At 38.0% G+C, this 20,305-nt stretch overlaps 1 protein-coding gene across 1 annotated transcript in view; it reads right to left on the reverse strand.

The window, feature by feature from the left end:
- KMO (kynurenine 3-monooxygenase) overlaps positions 1-20,305 on the reverse strand; it is a 62,330-nt gene that overhangs the window by 4,515 nt on the left and 37,510 nt on the right. The window contains 7 exon segments of the mRNA XM_060643371.3: positions 5,952-6,034; positions 8,035-8,092; positions 10,017-10,164; positions 11,620-11,741; positions 12,567-12,638; positions 15,860-16,025; positions 17,381-17,468. Coding sequence (XP_060499354.2) covers positions 5,952-6,034; positions 8,035-8,092; positions 10,017-10,164; positions 11,620-11,741; positions 12,567-12,638; positions 15,860-16,025; positions 17,381-17,468 — 737 coding nt within the window.

Here is a 20,305-nt window from a genome sequence, read left to right on the forward strand (position 1 = left end):
ACACCTGGTGAAACCAAGGCAGCACCAACATTCTCCACCTACCTTGCTAAGAGCACATCCACTCCCACATTCTCCTGTAGACCCGCCCCCTCCAGCACACCTTTGGCAGGAGTCCTTCCAAATCAGTGCCAAAGCCTGGCAGTGGCAAGCAGCCCCAATGGGCCAACTCCACTCCAAAATGACTCCTGCCTTGGGAGAGAGGAATATAACCACACATACCAGTCCAACTGCAGCCCTAGCAGTGGGCTGGGAGCAGACATCTGATCTGACTACAAGCCCTGCCCATCAAAAATAGCTTCTCAGGGGACAAACACGGAGAGAGCCCTGCAGTTTGATGGTACCACACCTCTGGCCAACACCTGTTCTGACTCAACTCAAGCCCAAGGTAACCCCAGACTGGCCCACTAACAACACAGTGACAAAACTCTGCTCACAACAGGCAAAGAGAGCCATTGCAGATGACAGGACTGAAGGCAAATATGGCTCAGCCACAACAGGGTACAGGCAACCAACATAGGAGACACCCTGAAGTATCAGGTGCCAGTGAACAGGGACATTGTACTGCAGGACACTATAGGACCTCTTCTTCAAAAGGCCACTATTTTCAAGCACAGGAGATGTAGCTGACTTTCCTAACACACAGAAACAGGCACAGGGAGTGAGATAAAGTGAGAAGACAGAGGAATAAGTCCCAAATAAAAGAACAGGACAAAATCAGACTAAGAGACCTAAATTAAATGAAGATAAACAATATGCCTAATAGATATTTTAAAGTAATAATCATAAAGATACTCACTGGACCTAAGAAAAGAGTGGAGGACCTCAGTGAAACCCTCAACAAATAGACAGAAAACATAAAAAAGAACCAATCAGAGATGAAGAAGTCAATTGCTGAAATTAAAAATCCACTAGAGGGAATAAACTAAGGGAACTCAGTGACACCATTAAGCACAATAATATTTGTATTATAGGGATCCCAGAAGGACAAGAGAGAGAAAAGGGGGCAGAAAATTTATTTGAATAATAGCTGAAAACTTCCCAAATCTTGGAAAGAAAATGGATATCAAGATCCAGAAGGCACAGAGAGCACCCCAAAAATAAGGTTCAAACCAAGACACATAGTAACTAAATAGCAAACAGTGATAAAGAGAGAATTTTAAAAGCAGCAAGAGTAAAGAAAATGGTTACATACAAGGGAAACCCCAGCAGGCTATGAGCTGACTTTTCAGCAGAAACTTTGCAGGCCAGAAGGGAATGGCATGATATATTCACAGTGCTGAAAGAAAAAACTTCCAGCAAAGAATACACTATTCAACAAGGCTATTATTCAGAATATAAGGAAAGATAATGAATTTCCCAGACAAACAAAAGTTAAAGGAATTAATGACATTAAACCAGCCCTACAAGTAATGTTAAAAGGGATTCTCTGAGTGAAAAGAGAAAGACCATAAACAAGAGTAAGAAAAGTAGAAAGCACAAAAGCAGTAAAAATAAGTAAATCTATAGAAATCAGTCAAGGGATCCGCAAAATAAAAGGATGTAAAGTGTGATACCATATACTTAAAATGTGGGGTAGGGGGAGAAGATTGAAAATTAGTGCTTTTAGAATGGGCTCAAATTTAGGAGACAATCAACTTAATATAGACTTATATGCAGATTTAATATAGACTTAATATAAAATATATGCATACTTTGTTATGTATAAGCCACAGATGAAAAGCCAGTAATAGATATGCAAAAATAAAGAGAAAAGAATCCAAGTATATTACTAACAAAAGCTAGGAGACCATGAGTTAAGAGAGCAAAATAAGGAACAGAAAAGAACTACAAAACAACCATAAAACAAACAACAAAATGACAATAAATACATACCTATTAATAATTACTTTGAATGTAAATGTATTAAATGCTCCAATTAAAAGACATAGGATATAGAATGGATAAAAAAGCAAGACTCATGCACATGCTGTCTGTAAGAGACCCATTTCAGACCTAAAGACACATGCAGATTGAAAGTAAAGTGATGGAAAAGCATTTACCATGCAGATGGAAGTGAAAAGAAAGCCAGGGTAGCAATATTTATACAGGACAAAATAGACTTGAAAACAAAGACTATAACAAGAGACAAAGAAGAACATTACGTAATGATAAAGGTAACAATCCAAAAAGAAGATAAAGTAATTGTAAATGTTTATGCACCAACATGGGGGTATCCAAATATATAAAGAATCTAATATAAGCATAAAAAAAGTAATCAGTAGGAATACAGTAATAGTAGGGAGCTTTAACATCCAACTTACATCAATGGATAGATGATCCAAACAGAAAATTAACAAGGGATGGCTTTGAATGACATATTAGACAAGATGGAGATAACAGATGTATTCAGAACACCCATCCTAAAACAGTAGAATACACGTTCCTTTCAAGTGCACATGGAAAATTCCCCATATTACATCACACATTAAGCTACAAAACAAGTCTCAACAAGTCCAAAATGATCGAAGTCATATACCATTCATCTTTTCTGACCACGGTGTTATGAAACTAGAAATCAACCACACAAAAAAAATCTAGAAAGAACATAAATACATAGAAGTTAAGTAACATGCTACTAAATAATGAATGAGTCAACCAAGGAATCAAAGACGGAATAATAAATGCATAGAGACAAATGAAAATGAAAACACAATGGTCCCCAAATTTTTTTGATGCAGAAAGGCTGTTCTAAGAGGGAGATTTATAGCAGTACAGGCCTACCTCTAGAAGCAAGAAAAATCTCAAACAACTTAACCTTACACCTAAAAGAAATGGAAAAAGAACAAACAAAAGTGGAAGGAAGAAAATAATAAAGGTGAGAGCAGAAATAAATAAAATAAGAATTAAAAAAATAGAACAGATGAAACCAGGAGCTAATTTTTTGAAAAGAGAAACAAAATTGATAAATCTTTAACGAGACTCATAAAAAGAGAGAGAGAATGGACTCAAATAAACAAAGCCAGAGATGAAAGAGGAGAGATAACAACGGACACCACAGAAAGACAAAGAATTATAAGAAAATATGAAAAATTAGATGTCAAAAAATTGGACAACCTAGAAGAAGTGGTAAATTCCTAGAAACATATAACATCCCAAAACTGAATCAGGAAGAAATAGAAAATTTGAACATACCAATTACCAATAATGAAATTGAATCAAAAATTAAAAAAAAAAAAAAAAACTCCCAACAAACAAAAGACCAGGACCAGACAGCTTCATAGGCAACTTCTACCAAACATTTAAAGAAGAGTTAATACCTGTTCTTCTCAAAAAATTCCAAAAAATATAAGAGGAAGGAATGTTTTCAGATTCATTCTATGAGGCCAGCATTACCCTCATACCAAAACCAGATAAAGACTCCACTAAAAAAAGAGAACTATAGGCCTATATTCTTGATGAACATAGATGCAAAAATCCTCAACAAAATACTTGCAAACTGAATCCAACAGTACATTAAAAAATCCTTCATCACCATCAAATGGGATATATTCTTTGGTTGCAGGGTGGCTTAATATTCACAAATCAATCAACGTGATACATCATATCAACAAGGGAAAAGATAAAAGCCATATAATCATTTCCATAGATGCAGAAAAAAGCATTTGACAAAGTATATCTGTTCATGATAAAAACCATCAACAAAGTAGGTATAAAAGTAACATTCCTCAACATAATTAGGGCTATATATGAAAAATCCAAGTCAATGGTGAAAAACTGAGAGCTTTTCCCCTAAGATCAGGGGCAAGACAAGGATGTCCACTCTTATCACTTTCATTCAACATAGTACTGGAAGTCCTTAGCTACAGCATCAGATAAGAAAAAGAAATAAAAGGCATCCAAATAGGTAAGGAAGAAGTAAACCTTTCACTAAGTGCAGATGACTTTATACTACATATAAAAAACTCTGAAGACTTCACCAAAAAACTACTAGAACTGATAAATGAATTTGGTCAGGTTGCATGATACAAAATTAATATACAGGAATCCATTGAATTTCTATACACTAATAATGAAGTAGAAGAAAGAGAAAGTTAGAAAACATTCCCACTTACAATTTCACCAAAAATCATAAAATACCCAGAAATAAACTTAACCAAGGAGGTGAAACACCTATACCCTGAAAAGTATAAACATTGATGAAAGAAACTGAAGACGACATTAACAAATGGAAAGATATTCCATGCTCATGGATTAGAAGAACAAAGATTGTTAAAATGTCCATACTACCCCCAAGAAATCTACACATTTAATGCAGTACCTATCAAAATACCAACAGCATTTTCCACATAACTAGAACAAACAATCTTAAAATTTTTATGGAACCACAAAAGACCCCAAATAGCCAAAACAATCTTGAAAAAGAAGAATAAAACTGGATGTATCACAATCCAAGATTTCAAGATATAATTCAAAGCTATAGTAATGAAACCAGTATGGCACTGACACAAAAATAGACACATAGATCAATGGAACAGAATGGGAAGCTCAAAACTAAATCCACAATTATATGGCCAATGTACCTTTGACAAAGGAGTCAAGAATACACAAAGGGGAAAAAACAGTCTCTTCAACAAATGGTGTCGGGAAAACTGCTCAGCTATCTTCAAAAGCAGTAAACTGGACCACTTTCTTACACCATACACAAAAATAAACTCAAAATGGATTAAAGAGCTAAATGTGAGACCTGAAACCATTAAACTCCTAGAAGAGAGCACAGACAGTAATTTCTCTGACATTGGCCTTAGCAACATTTTTCTAGATAGATCTTCTGAGGTAAAGGAAACAAAAGCAAAAATAAACTATTGAGACTACATCAAAATGAAAAGCTTCTGCACAGCAAAGGAAACAATCAATAAAACTAAAAGACAACCTACTGAATGGGAGAAAATATTTGCAATATTTGACATATTTGATAAAGGGTTAGTATCCAAAATATAAGAATATATACCTCAACACCAAAAAATAAATAAATAATCCAATTAAAAATGGGCAGAAGACATGAATAGACATTTCTCCAAAGAAGAAAAGCAGATGGCTAACAGACACCTGAAAAGATGCTCAATACCACTCATCATCAGGAAAATGCAAAGCAAAACCACAATGAGATATCACTTCACACCTGTCAGAATGGCTAAAATCAAAAACACAGAAACAACAAGTGTTGACAAGGATGTGGAGAAAAAAGTACCATCATGCACTGTCGGTGGGAATGAAAACTGGTGCAGCCATTGTGGAAGACTGTACGAAGGTTTTTCAAAAAATTAAAAATTGAATTACCATATGAATGAATAATTCTACTACTGGGATTATCCAAGAATATGAAAACACTAATTCAAAAAGGTATATGTGCCCTTATGTTTATTGAAGCATCATTTACAATAGCCAAATTATGGAAGCAGCCCAAGTGTCCATCAACTGATGAATGAATAAAGAAGAGGTGGTATCTATATACTATGGAATACTACTCAGCCATAAAAAAGAATGAAATCTTGCCGTTTGCAAAGACATGGATTGAGCTAGGCAGTATTATGCTAAGTGAAATAAGTCAGTCAGAGAAAGACAAACACCATATGATGTCACTCATATGTGGAATTTAAGCAACAAAACAAAGAAAAAAGGAGACAAAAAACATACTCTTAACTACAGACAACAAACAGATGGTTACCAGAGGGGAGGTGGGGGGGGGGGGGATGGGTGAAATAGGTGAAGGGCATTAAGAGTGCACTTAACATGATGAGATCATTCACTGATATTCTAACAAATAGTCTTTTCTTTTAAAAAATTTAAAAATTTAATTCTAGTATAATTAACATACAGTGTTACATTAGTCTCAGGTATACAATACAGTGATTCAACAATTCCATGTATAAGAGTACACTTAACATGGAATGGAGCCCAACCTCCTCACTCACCTCTATGTAATTGTACATGGACAGGTCTGAGATTGCATGGTCGTCTGGAATTCTCAATCTTGAATATTCAGGAAGACACACACCTAGGAGCCAAGTTGAATAATACATCCAACCAATTTGAAATACATTCAACCAAGTTGAATAATACATCTATTCCACTATAGTCTGTAAGAATGTGCTGGCCTCTACACCGATCAAATTAAATGGTGTATACTCTACCACTGTTCTCTCTAATCTTTTAGAACATTGGATGATCAGGCTGAATGACCAATTATCTATGAATACTGAATAGTAACACATTCATAGTAATAGGCATTACCTATTGTGATTAAATAAAACTTATGACAAGTTAAAATAATATATTTGTTGGTTACCAAATCATTATTTTTTTTTATTTTAAGAATGGACAGCAGTTCATAGAAATGACTGTCAGTGACCACCCCAGACCTGCTTAGAATCTGCTACTCTCCTTTTTGTCCTTTCTTGCTACCCCATGCACATTTGTTTCATTGTGCCTAAGCGACCTTATCAGCTAACCATCAGCTCCATCATTTTTCTGTGATCTCCCGGAGGAGGCCTCCTATTTTCCTCATGTCTGAAATCTTAACGTGGTAAAAGGTAAATACTGAATAAATATTTGATAAATTAATGACTAATATAACTCCCACATGGCCAATCAACGCTAGCTATTAAGGATGCCATTTCAAAAGTCAGAGAACTTGGTTGCCAGTCCCAGCTTTACCACTTGTAGCTATATGACTTAGGGCAAGTCACTTCACCATCTCTAAGCTTAAATTTGTAAGAAAGGAACAAGAATAGTACCCCTGCCCCATGTTTTCCATGGAGACCATATGAGAAAATGGATTAAAAAACATAGCAAAATACCCAACACATATGAAATGTCCAGTAATGCTAGTTATGAGTATCATTGTCATAATCAGTACTGTTTGATCGTTGTTCTGCAGTAACCAAAACCAGTGTTGACAGTATGTTCTGATATAGGAACCCTCCATCCCCTCTATCAGCCCTATCATATGCAGACCCATCACACCAGGGCTGATAAGGGAGGTAAGAAAATAAATGCCTCTGGATCCAGAACATCTGAGCAAGATGACTGAACGAGGAAGGCAGAAAACTGGAAGAACTTTACCCTGGACCCTCTAGTGTCTTCAGATCCAGACACAGTGTCCAAGGACTTCCTATAACACCATAGCAAATATTTACTGTGAACTCATTTTGTGCCAGGATTTTATTTTTAAAGCTTTACACAAATCATTTTATTTCATCTTCACATCTCTCTGAAGTTGGTATTATTGTCCCCACTTTACAGATGGAAAAAAAAAAAAGAAAACCCGAGACTTTAAAAAGCTGGAATGACTTTCCAAAGGTCTCACAGCTAATAAGTTGGAAAGTCAGGACTGGAATCTGGATGTAGGTTTAAAGCCAGTTCTCTGGATCTATCCCTTACCTGAAACAAGTTTAAATTCGGAGATAGCCTTTGAGACCATGTGATTCTGAGATGCAGTAAAAGTTATCCAGGTCTCAGGCTATTGTTTGCAACTTCTTTTACAGATGAAATGGTGTACATTTAATTTAATTTCAACATTACATATAAAAATTTTAGGCATCAGTCTCTGTCACATCAATATATTTGGTGGAATCAGCTTTAACCAAAGGCAAATAGAAGTAGAAGCTGCCATTTTGCTAAGGCAACATGCACGAAAGTGCTGGAACTCCTAAAAGTGTTTCTGGGGCATGCTGTAAGAGGTGCAGGTTCGGGTCTCCTCATGGAAAGGGAGAACAAGGAGCATATCTTGGCCAAACGTTGGTCTTGGGAGCTTCTATGTTGTTTGTGGGGATCGCTGCACAGGCCTCCATGTACAGACCTTAAAAGAAACTGTTTCCCTGTTTCTCTGGGTGTTCCTTGTCTGGACATGGGCAACAGTGGCACAGGCTGGTAATAGAAAAATTATAATCCTGAACAGGAAATGTGTATCAAGGGTTTGTGATCATCCAGGGTCAAAAACAGGTCCACAATTAATCAATAGGGCTAGTCCATGTCCATTTGAAAAATTTTACTTACTAAGGTCATTATTGAATTTATCCATTAACTCATCAAATACCAGGCAGTCTTCAAAGCCCTGAAATAAGAAAAAATGGAAAAAAATAATCTGGAAATAATGAAAGCTTCTGAGCAATTAGAACAGACTTTCCGTCAGTGAGTATAATTCATAGGATGTTTACCTTCAACCAGCACACAACAGCTGCTTAGTCACACTTGGCATTAAATTACAATTATAAAAGACCATCAACTTCATGCTTGATGGATTGTCTTTGCCTGGTGCGTATTGATTACAATGATTTGGAATTTGACCAAAATTTTAAATTACTCATGTAATTTTGAAGGATTCCATTGCTTCTTTAAGAAGCAAGAATAATTATATTGCTCTACCATGAATATTCGAGTCACATTTAAACTAATCAGGTCTTTAAGATTCACATTTAGAGCAATTAATGACAGGATAGAACCCACATATTAATTTAGTTCCCTTAAGCGAAGATTAAAGTAAACTTCCAATGTCAGGAAGTCCAGAAAATGAACCCTAATAAGGTTGTATGCTAAACGAAGTGGAGAGAAGAAAATCAAAAGATAGATTTCCTGCTTTCTAGGAATTCAAATGATAGTTTTACTGACAATATAAAAATATGTAAATATTAAAAAAAATTTCACATCAATTATAGAAATTACATCTGAAGCAAATAAAGATACTTATCAGCTATATAGACTATTAATGCTGCAGGAATTTAGGCATGTAATGTTTCATATAGGCTGAAATAATAACACTTTTAAATTTTTTACTTAATTCATTTATTCCACAAGAATCTCTATGATATAGGCACTATTGAAAACCAAATTTTACAGACAAGAAAGTAGTTAAGTTAGTTGTGCAAGAATATAGTGCAATAAATCCTGGAGACAGGATTTGAATTGGGCCTCATACTGCCGGAGCCTGGGCCCTTATCCAGCTTACTAAAATTGGTATGTTCTTATGTTTTTATAAAACAAAATGTTTGCCACTACTTTGTGGAAAACTATAATTGATTAGATTTATAGCCTACTTATACTTGAAATATATCTCAATCACCGAAACAATAGAAGGCTGTGATTATAAAGCTATAGTTATCAAACACACATACACAAAATAATTGTCTGTCTAGATAATCATTTTAGGATTCCTTGAAATTAATGTTTAATACTTGAGCACTATTTCTTTCCTGAAATATTTTTAGAAACTTCCATGAAAGCAATAGTATTCAACATCAAATCTGTTTCATAGTTTTATTTGTTTAAATTTTTTAAAATGTTTATTTATGTATTTGAGAGAGAGAGAGAGGAGAAAGAAAGCGCATGCAAAAGTGGGGAGAGGCAGAGAAGAAGAGAAAAAGACAGAGAGGGAGAGAGAGAGACAGAGAGAGAGAGAGAGAGAGGGAATCTCAAGTAGGCTCCTTGATGTCAGCATAGAGCCTGGTGCAGGGCTCAAACTCACAAAATGTGAGATCATGACCTGAGCTGAAATCAAGAGTTGGATGCTTAATTGGCTGAGCCACTCAGGAATCTCTCGTAGTTTTATTCAACTCATTTATTCAAATGCTTTTTCCTTTCATTTGGAAAGAAAAGGTAGAGAAAACAAAAGACAGTTTGGGCTCTTTTCTTTTTTTGAGCCTAACATTTATATACTTAGGCATAATCTCTAGAAAAAAAAATTAATTAAGTCTTGAATTGCTGACAGGCGAGTTCTCAAATTTCAAGCTATCAATACATTTTCTAACTGCATAGAAACCATGTTAAGCTTTATGCTCTTTCCTGCATGAAATTACTGGATCAAGCAATCCAAGGCTTGACTATAGTTAGTGATCAATCTAAACCGTTGGCAGGATTGTGGAATTGATTGTTTTGTCAGAGATTAGGTGAGGATAGTTACAGACATGGTTCTTAGCTAAGATTTTTCAGTTGAGACTGACCCAGGAAAATGTCAGAGACTTACTTCGGGAGAAAGGACTTACTGCATTCATTCCTTGTCCAAAAAAGGGCACTATGGCATGAGCAGCGTCCCCCATCAGCACACAGTGTGATTTAATGTGAAAAGAAGAACACTTCACAGATATCATGGGTTGGGCTGGCAACAGAAAGAAATCTTGTACCAGGGCTTGCCTTAAGAGGAAAACAATCAGAACATAACTGTTATGTTAGATTGGGTATTAAACCCTGTGTAATTCTTTCAGATGTACTGACGTCATTACCGTTGCATTTTATTGAGAAACACACAAAAAAAAAAATGCCAGGAAGAACACGAGAAATGGAGAAACCGACGTTTCTCCTAGTTCCTGAAATCTCATTGTTCCATTTACCTGTTTTGTTTGCAACGATCTTAATCACATACAAAAAGAATAGGTTTGACTGCATTTTAATAATTTGAAATATGTGTGTGTTATGTGCCATGAGATTTTATTATCATGTGTCTAGGTCATGCAATTTTTCAACTATTCTGGTGTGTTTTAGTTTTTTCTGGAAAAATTAAGATGTTGTGCATCTGACTAAACCACATGAACCCAAACCAAGACTAAAATGAAGTGCTAACTTATGTGTGTTTGGAAGTGGACAATTGATATCCAGCTAGGTTTTGTGGCAGCTGTAAGTAGAAAAACAGCTCCTACCCTCAAGAATTTTAAGTCTGTTTGGAGAGGAAGAAATAACCAGGAAACATAAGGACTAAAATTGCAGCATGTGGAGATTTCTCTTCAACATCAGAGGAGGGATCAGTGAACACCAAATCTGTAGCTAAGGATGAAAACTGACAGTTTTAAACAGACTCGCTCTGGGCTGGTAGTGGATCATCCCTTTTACATAGTGCATGTCATTGTCATGACTGCCCCGAAAGGTAGATATCCTGATGCCCGTTTTAAAGATAAGAAATCTGAGGCTTGGGAGTAAGGGGCAGAAGCAGCATTAAATCTTGCTTTCTGCACCATTGTGCTGCCTCCACGAAAACATTGCTGGAGGCAGAGAATGGACTGGATTCAAGGGAGGGACAGTGGAAGCAGAATGAGACCAAATGACACGGGGTGGGTGGCGCTGACAGGGGCCAGAGGGGCCATGGGTCATAAACCAGACAGCTAACAAGCTGGCTACCAGTCGGGCAGCTCTGTATGAGCCAGGTCCTGTGCCAAATGATTTATAGGCATGAACTCCTCCAGTCCTCATCAACCGTTTGGGGCATGTTACTGTGAGGGCCCCAAGACATGGGGAACCAGAGACTTGCATCTGCTGGGCCTTGGACCTGTGTGTCCACCAGCAGAGGGAGGCACAGCCCAGCTCTGCAGCACAACTGGGAGGGACCTGAGAGCCTGCCCAGGAGGCAGAAAGGCCTGGGGACATGGGTTACTTGTTTTTCTCAGGGAAAGGTGACCATGGCATGGGGTTTTCAGAATCCCTGCTCACAGCACAACGCCCACTTAGACTTTTGACCGAAGGCAGGCTTCCTGTCCAGGTCACATCAGGATCAGTCACATTTAATCCAAACTGAAGTAAGGTGCATGACCTTTATTTGAATCTTGAATAAATCAAAACAGTGGAGCAAAAGGCACAATTGCACATCTTGAAACTTACTCTCCAATTAGAGGGATGGAATCTGGAAAGTACTTCTGGAAGAAATTCAGCACATCACTGCTGCTTAGAAGTTTTTCAAACTCTTCAAAGGGCATGAACAAAGTACATGTGAAAGATTTGTTCTGCAAGAAGAGGAAGCGTGTGAGAGAATATGTGGAGCCCTAACCTCAGGTTCTTGCTGTGGCCAAGGGGCACCTGGGAGGAATGTCCAGGCAGACAGGAAAGGCATCCTTCCCAAACCTCATTCCCAGAGAAAAGCCCCACCAAGTCCCAGCTACTCCCCAGCTTCTCAGTTATTAGAATTTCTACATGGTAAACCTCAGCCATTTTCACCGAGCCAATACTACACTCCTTGGATTACTAATACGTTGGATTGAATAGTGGTTGGATTGAATTTCTTCCCACTTATTCCCTCTCTCTCTCCTTTTCAAACGGTGTTAAGAGGCACTGGGCATCAGTGTTGCTACCAAGGGAAAATAGACCAACTAGAGAAATACAGAGCCAGATATATAATGAAAAAAAAATGTCTCTAGGGTCTAATGGAAGAACAGCCATGCTCTTTTTTGATAATGCATATTCCAATGTCCCAGAGACCTCAAAGACTGGAAGTCCCGCCTCATGTAGAACCCGAATCTCTTTGACTTTATTTGCACACCATTTCCTCGTACACCGTCTTGGGAGAGATGACAGGCACCACCATCCACAATCTATCGTTTATCATTTATATATATTAAATCTCCTTTCCACTATAAATAATTGGAATTCCTTCAGGTTTTTCCTCAAGAACCCCAAAGTTGCAATGATGCAATCACTGAAGAGACTAAACAATAATGTTAGGTATACATATGCTAAGTACAAAAGAATTTAGGCATACATGCAAAATACGAAAGTATGTAGTGAAAAACATTAATTACAGATACAAATTATATTGACAAATTCTGTATTACCATGTTAGGAAGTGCAATCATCATAAAGGTATTTCTAGGCCAAATATGCAGATAATTAGGTTCCATGGCATACTGTAGGGAAAAAGTATATTTATGTTTGATTAGGGCATTAATGCAGCACATCTATAAAACTGTTTCTGCTTATGTTATAATTGTTTCCATAGCAACTCAAATAGTATCATACACATGATGATAAGCACATCTACTGTTATTTTTTTTTTAATCTTTTTTAACGTTTATTTATCTTTGAGACAGAGAGAGACAGAGCATGAATGGGGGAGGGTCAGAGAGAGAGAGACACAGAATCTGAAACAGGCTCCAGGCTCTGAGCTGTCAGCACAGAGCCCGACGCGGGGCTCGAACTCATGGACCGCGAGATCATGACCTGAGCCGAAGTCAGCCGCTTAACCGACTGAGCCACCCAGGCGCCCCTCATCTACTGTTATTTAAAGTAGAAACTGGCGAGGCACCTGGGTGGTGTCAGTTGAGCGTCCAACTTCAGCTCAAGTCCTGATCTCACTGTTCCTAAGTTTAAGCCCCACATCAGGCTCTCTACTGTCAGTAGAGCCTGCTTCGGATTCTCTGTCCTCCTGTCTCTCTGCCCCTCCCCCACTCACACTCTGTCTCAAAAAAATAAACATAAAAAAATAAATAAATAAAGTAGAAATGGTCTTAAAAATGTTTTCTGTCCTGACTTTACAAACTCATATAACTTAGGTGGTATCAGATATAGTTGATACCAGATATAATCAAGAATTAAGAACATACTGTGAGATGTTCTCTCTCTCTATTTCCATGCACACACACAAAAACACACCTATACACATACATATATATGGGCATGCTATATATGCATATACAAACTATGTATGTATATGTACATATATATGTGTGTGTAATATCTTTATACTTTATTGTTCACCTTACTTGAGGACTTATTTGTATAATGGAAAGGTCCTAAGTTTACAGTTCATGGGAAAAATAAAATTTTACACACAAGCTTCTTATCACTTCTTTCCTACAGAAATCTGCTCTCTTTACTGACCCCGTGACAACCCAGTAAGAGCCTGAGTTTTGATTGTTTGGGCATATCTATCGACCTAAATTCTGAAGATTCCCGGGGGTATGATATACATAAGAACATGCAATCAATTTCCAACCATTCTGAGTTTGCATTACTTTTTACAAAGGTTGTGGAGCACCTGCCATGTGTGTCTCTTACATGGTAAAAACACATAAAGCACAGCCTAGGCTCCTAGCCAGCATTTTCACACTCTGTTGGAGTTATTTCTGTCTTTCTTCCTGGCTTTTGATCTCAGAGGCTCAAAGAAAGCTCAACACACAGACACAGAAATGAGTGAGTACATAACTGTCTGGCCTCAGGTTATGGCACAGGTGAATAGGCAGATGCTGAGGTAGAAGTATAGGAAGTAAAAGCTGGGCAGGTAAGACATCTGTGGGGTTGAAGTGGTTAAAAGTATGGAAGGATTCATTGATTGGATAAGAAGAGAAGGACAGTGGCTTCTGGGCGGGGGTAAACTTGCTGAGCAAAGCAGAGGTGGCAGAAATGGACAGTGTTTTAGGGAGGGAATTTAGGAAGTGTGAGTAAGGGAGGGAGGGAGGAAGGGAGGGAGGAAAGGAAGTTAGTTTTCCTGAGATTATTTTGAGGACATATTAAAATGCTCCCATGCCTGGGTCCCATTGCTATGTCAAAACGGTGTTTCTTATTTAAAAGCAGAGAGTTTTATGCTAACTAACTTGGATGTAAATTAAAAAAAAATTAAATTAAAGCAGTGAGTTTTTGTTAACCAATAATTATCACTATTAAATATGAACACCTAGAAAATAAATGGCTATCTTAAATCTACATTAAAAGGCCTGATTCCACTGAAGTCTGGGACAATTTTTTTTAAATGTTTATTTATTTTTGAGACAGAGAGAGACAGAGCATGAATGGGGGAGGGTCAGAGAGAGAGGGAGACACAGAATCGGAAGCAGGCTCCAGGCTCTGAGCTGTCAGCACAGAGCCTGACACGGGGCTCGAACTCAGAGACCGTGAGATCATGACCTGAGTCAAAGTCGGAAGCTCAACCGACTGAGCCACCCAGGGGCCCCTAGTCTGGGACAATTTTTAACAGAATCCTATTATCTTGTAAAACATAATTATCAGATCCTGGGCCATGAGAACAAAGTTCACCTGAAAAATGTAAAATTAGCACTTAAGAATTACTAAATACTTTTCTGACCAGGAGGAAGAACTAGGAAAACAATGATTTAGTGATATATTATAGATCGGACTGGCTCATACAATTTGGTATATACCTGGTATATAATAGCACTATCACAAATTGACTAGCTATGTTATAGACGTGTGAATTTCAGATAGGATAAATTACATCTTAAAAATACCTTAAAAATAGATGTTCTTTATGTAACTCAAATTTAAATTAGTGCTATTTACTTATCTTTACCTATAAGCCAATATCCTTATTGCTTCTGTTGGTATTTTAACTTCCCTTAATAAGATTCTACATTTATTTGCTACGACAATATAAAACATAGCTATGATGTATTTGCCTCAAGCCCCATAGGTTTTAACCTGGGAACCAGGAAATGAGAAAACATGCAATGAAAATCTCTTTGCATTAGCTTGCTATTCATTTTATTTAATAATCATTACTTGGTATAATCATGAGTATAAGAATTCTGGATTGTCAGTATACAGAATGATTCCTGACCCACTTTTTTTCTACCAAGAAAAAAGAGAAAAATGACATTATTATGTCAGACAAATTCCCTCTGTGTTCCCAGTAGGATAGCTGTAATTCCTCTTCTTTCCTGACCACTCAAGAAAGCATATCTTGAAGGCAAGGGAGAGAAGTGATGTTATTTTTTTTTGATGTTTATTTATTTATTTTTGAGAGAGAGAGAGAGAGAGAGAGAGAGAGAATGCAAGCAGGGGAGGGGCAGAGAGAGAGGGAGACAGAATCCCAAGCAGGCTCCAGGTTGTCAGCACAGAGCTCAATGAGGGGCTCGAACCCACAAACTATGAGATCATGAGCTGGGCCAAAAGCAAGAGTCAGATGCTTAACTGACTGAGCCATCCAGGATCCCCAAAATTATATTAAAGGGATACTTGTACACCCAACTTATTATTCTTTGCAAAGGACTATAGCAGACCTCAGAACTCATCCAAATATGCTATTGAGAACAAGTGCACTAGAATATGCATCTTCACTAGTCCAAGGGGCAGGAGGGCTATGGGAAGAAGCCAAAGAAGGGAAAGGACTTACATCCCCATTCTTGGGTGGAATCGTCAGCTCCATGTACCCATGAGGAATGTACTGCTGGCTGTAATCAAAGCGTGGTTTCTTCATGAGGTGAGTTCTGACAGTTGAGTAGGCTCCATCACATCCTACAATGAGGTCATAAGTGGCATCTTTGGGAACTTTGTCAGATCTGAAAAATAAAATGAACCATCCAAAAAAAAAATAATCTAGTGGTAAAAATGATGCTGTTCCTCTTCTTGGATATAAAAAGTAGCAACTCAAGGGGGCCACTCCTCACTTGTACATATCTGATTTTGAGCTTAGAGTTGGTAGCTATAGAGTAAAGATGACAACCCTCACCTCTATGGTGGTGTTGCTCATGAGAATGAGAATAACACCACTACACCAATTAATAAGGACATGCCAGGCCAATGAAATGTGACTAAGGCTTGAGTCCCCTGCACAAAGGAAGAGTCTTGAGAAGAAGGCAGAGTGAGGGAAGGGATGGACCAGGGCAGAGATGGCACAGGAGTTGCCAGGAACAGTGTGTTTAGCGTGAGTGGAGGGTATTGGAAGACAAGCTCAAGAAAAGAGTACAATATGGGGAAGGAAAAGAGGGAGGAGAAGAAGAGAATTTTTAATGTTAAGACAAAAGGTTTAAATACATTCTTCTGGCAAAAGAGAAAATAACTTTTTCCATTGAGGGGATGGTGAATGAAGAGTGGTAATTTAGGAAAACTCATTTGGCACTGGAGGTATTGAACTAGAGGCAGAGTGCAGGGGGGAGGGGACAAGGAGAGGACAAGGTGATTGCAGTAGACTGCGTGTGCACGTGTGAGAACCCAGGGACCATGGGCCTCAGAAGAAAGACATAGGCTCTGAAGCCAACCGGGGAGTAAGAAAGATGGGGCAGGGTCATAGATTTAATGGGAGAAAGTAAGGAAAAGGGCACACCAAGAATGATTCTAATTATTAACGGCATTAAGGAGGTCAGGACTGGACATGCTTGGAGAGAAATAGATGGTCAAGTTTTAAGATATGTTTGAAAGCATGGCAAGCAGTGCCTGTGAAGGTGTTTAACAGAACATTAACATGGATTAGTACTGAAAGAAGGATTGAGAGGGGAGACAGAGGCATGGGCTAGGGAGGTTCATTTTAGCCAAGGGAATTTTTAAGTGGTGGTTGAGTGGACTGGGAATCCATGACATGTCCCAAGGATGGGACATGGAGCTAGGAACTTTAGAGGACATAGAGGCAGCCCAGGAGAGGCAAATAGTTTCCAGAAAGAGGAGAGGGAACACAGGGCAGAGAGCGTTTGAAGAGTGTGGCTACCAGTGTGGAACGTGGTAGAATGCTGAGCCCGCACGAGAATCAAGAAGAGTCACTTGTGTTGGTATTCAGAAGTCATCCAAAGGCTGGTTTTTGATGTTTCTTTGAGTCCCTTTTAGTGATCATTTAAATCTTTCAAAGAAGCCAAAGAACAAAGTATACTGATACAGTTCACTGCTCTAACCCTTCACCTCTGCAGTCAAGACCACTGATTACCCAAGCACTGTGATCCTTCCTTCCTCAGGATTACATTTCAACAGCCGGTGGCCAAAGTGCACCTTTGCATTGGGGTATTTCTCAACAGCTGAGGAGACAAAGAAAATGAGCAAATGGAAATGAAATTCCAATTCTTATTTCACTTAATGAAATTGAAATTGTTATTTCCTGAGAACAGTAATGATAGAGATGTTTATTCTTAAGACTATAATAATGAATTAGCACAAAGTGGTAATTTGACAACTATTTGGCAAATGTTCTAGGATAATTTGGTAGTAAAAGAGATGAATGCAAATCAACTATCCTCATCCGAAAAAATACAACTAATTCCATTATGCAAATTCTTACGTTACTGTGATGGTTGTCACCCTGGAAAAGAAGCAGGCATCACATATTTTAAAATTTGCCTCTAATTTCTGATTCTGTGATTACAAATACTCAGCCAAACTCCTCTTCTCATGCTATGCTTCATTCTATATCTCTTTTTAGTAGTTCTCTAGACTTCTGAGTCAAGTCACAGATATAGATTTTGATACTAATTTCTTTTTGTGATCAAACACTGGAACACTGAGGGGAAAAAATGAGTAAGAAGATCTAAAACTTCTCAATAAATACAATCAAAGTATTCTGGTGCTTTTTTTTTTTTATTTTGCCTGTTAGCAATCTATAGAAATTAATGAATTATCATATTCTTGCCATAGCAGTAAAATATGATTTTTGCCCCTATTAATTCTCATGGATAGGAGATCTATAATTATAGGTTATTTACTGTTCTTAAAGCTACAAGTCAGATCTACTTACCTATGTTTAAGAAATCTTTTGACAAATAACTTTGGAGAAATCAGAATTTATCTGAACAACTAAGGATATCTTTTATAAACCCTAAATGTGTTTTAACTCTTGAAAAAATTAAATTAAATTACGTTTATTTTTTATTTAAGTGCACACTAATACATCCCAAAGAATTTTTCACAGAACACTAGTCCTGGAATATGCTCCCTAAAAAAACTGTTTTGTGGTCAGAGTGATTGGAAAAATGCTAACACTCTGACCTTCTAGGCTGTGCGGTCCTGGTCCTCAACCACACGTGGCTCAAGTCCTTGAAATGTGGCTAGTCCAAATGGAGATGTGTTGCACCCACTGGGTTTTGACAACTTAGTACCAAATAAAAAAGGTCTCATGCATCACTGTCTTCCATTGATGACCCATTGAAATGATTATATTTTGGATATAAATATATTGTTAAAATTAAGTTCACCTGTTTCTTTTTAGGCCTTTAAATGTGGTTAATATAAAATGTTAAATTATACAAGTGGCTGGCCTTTGTGGCCAAATCTTGGACAGTGTTGCCCTAGAAAATCCATAATGCAGACTAGCTGAATAAAGGCCCTGAGAAATACTGTAAGAAAACTTTCAAAACTTGTTTCATGCAGGATTTATCAAACTTACTTGATTGCATGTCCTTTTCCTGCTTGCTTTACTTAACAATTATTAACAAACCCCTCCCTCCCGGCCCTGGACAGTGAACCATGAAACAATCCTACATGAGATGCAGGGGAATGATTTTGTTACCACACCTTCAGAGGGGAGGCTGTGCAGTCAGGAGGGACTGTTTGCACATGGAGCTGGCAGCTCACATGTTTGTGTAAAGGAAGGGCAGCTGTGTGAAAGAGTTTATATGCCAAACAACGTTTAGAGGTTGAGAGTCTGTTCGGCGGGGCCCAGGGGGGCGGGGGGGGGGGGGGAATGGGCTAAATGGGTGATGGGTATTAAGGAGGGCACTTGTGATGAGCACTGGGTATTTTATGCAACACTAAATACTCCTGAAACTAATATTACACTATATGTTAACTAACAAATTTAAATAAAAACTTGAAACTTATTAAAAAAAGATAAAATAAAAATAAAATAAGTGAAATGAAAAAAAGAGAAAGTTCATGTACACTTTATTCACATATTTCTGGCATTTATGAAATTGCACACTGTGCAGAACGTTCCCAAGGAAAACCAGGTATGGGAGCTTCTGGTCTGTCCACCAAGATCAGCTCTTCCCAGGTTGTAGCTCCTACTGCTAGCAGATATTTCACATGTGTAATATTGGAGGCACTGACTCTAGGAGATAAAGGCATGGACTTTGGAGTAACAGATCCAGTTCCAGCACAGACTCTACCACTTATTAGCAGTGTGGGCTGCTGTACGGGGAGCATGAGAAGCCTCCTCCCCTGTCAAACTGAGGGAAAAGGAGTTCCTGCCTCACAGAGCTGTTGGGAGGGTTATAAAAATCGATGCGCTATAGAGCATCTATAGAGTGCTCTATAGAGCACTTAACGCACTTCCCGGGGTCTCAGTGAGTGCTCTCATTCTTAATAAATTCAGAGATACTCTAAAGAGATTGTCTTAGGTTGGCCATACCACTTTTTAAAAAGCTGTTTTGTGGCTTCTTGAGATCAATATCAGTATATCTAGCCACCTACCCCCCCCCCCATCTACCCATCCAAAAGATGGTCTTGCAAATGTAAGTCAAGAAGTAAAATTAAGAAGAATATTGAGCCCTATTTCTGAAGTCCGTGGTGAATCAGCTAGAGTGATCTTCCCAGCACACCTCCTGCCAGCTCAATTCAATTCAACAGAAACACTGCAGAATCATTCTGGGTAGAAGGGTGGGGAGAAACACAGATAATCATGTAGAAACTCTGCTCTCCAGAACTCAGAGGCTGCTGGATTACAGAGAGGAGTTGATTTAAAAGATAGTATTGAGGAGAGCACCTTTTGGGATGAGCACTGGCTGCTGTATGGAAAATTTGACAATAAATTTCATATTTAAAAAATGTAAAAAAAGATAGAATTACTCAAGTGTTATGTTCTGCAGGGAATGAATCTAATTAGCACAAATACTGAAGAGGAGAAAAAGCTGTTATGGCCAAG

Source organism: Panthera onca, chromosome F1 (assembly GCF_046562875.1).
Source record: "Panthera onca isolate mPanOnc1 chromosome F1, mPanOnc1 haplotype 2, whole genome shotgun sequence".
In the NCBI taxonomy this organism is placed as follows: Eukaryota; Metazoa; Chordata; class Mammalia; order Carnivora; family Felidae; genus Panthera; species Panthera onca.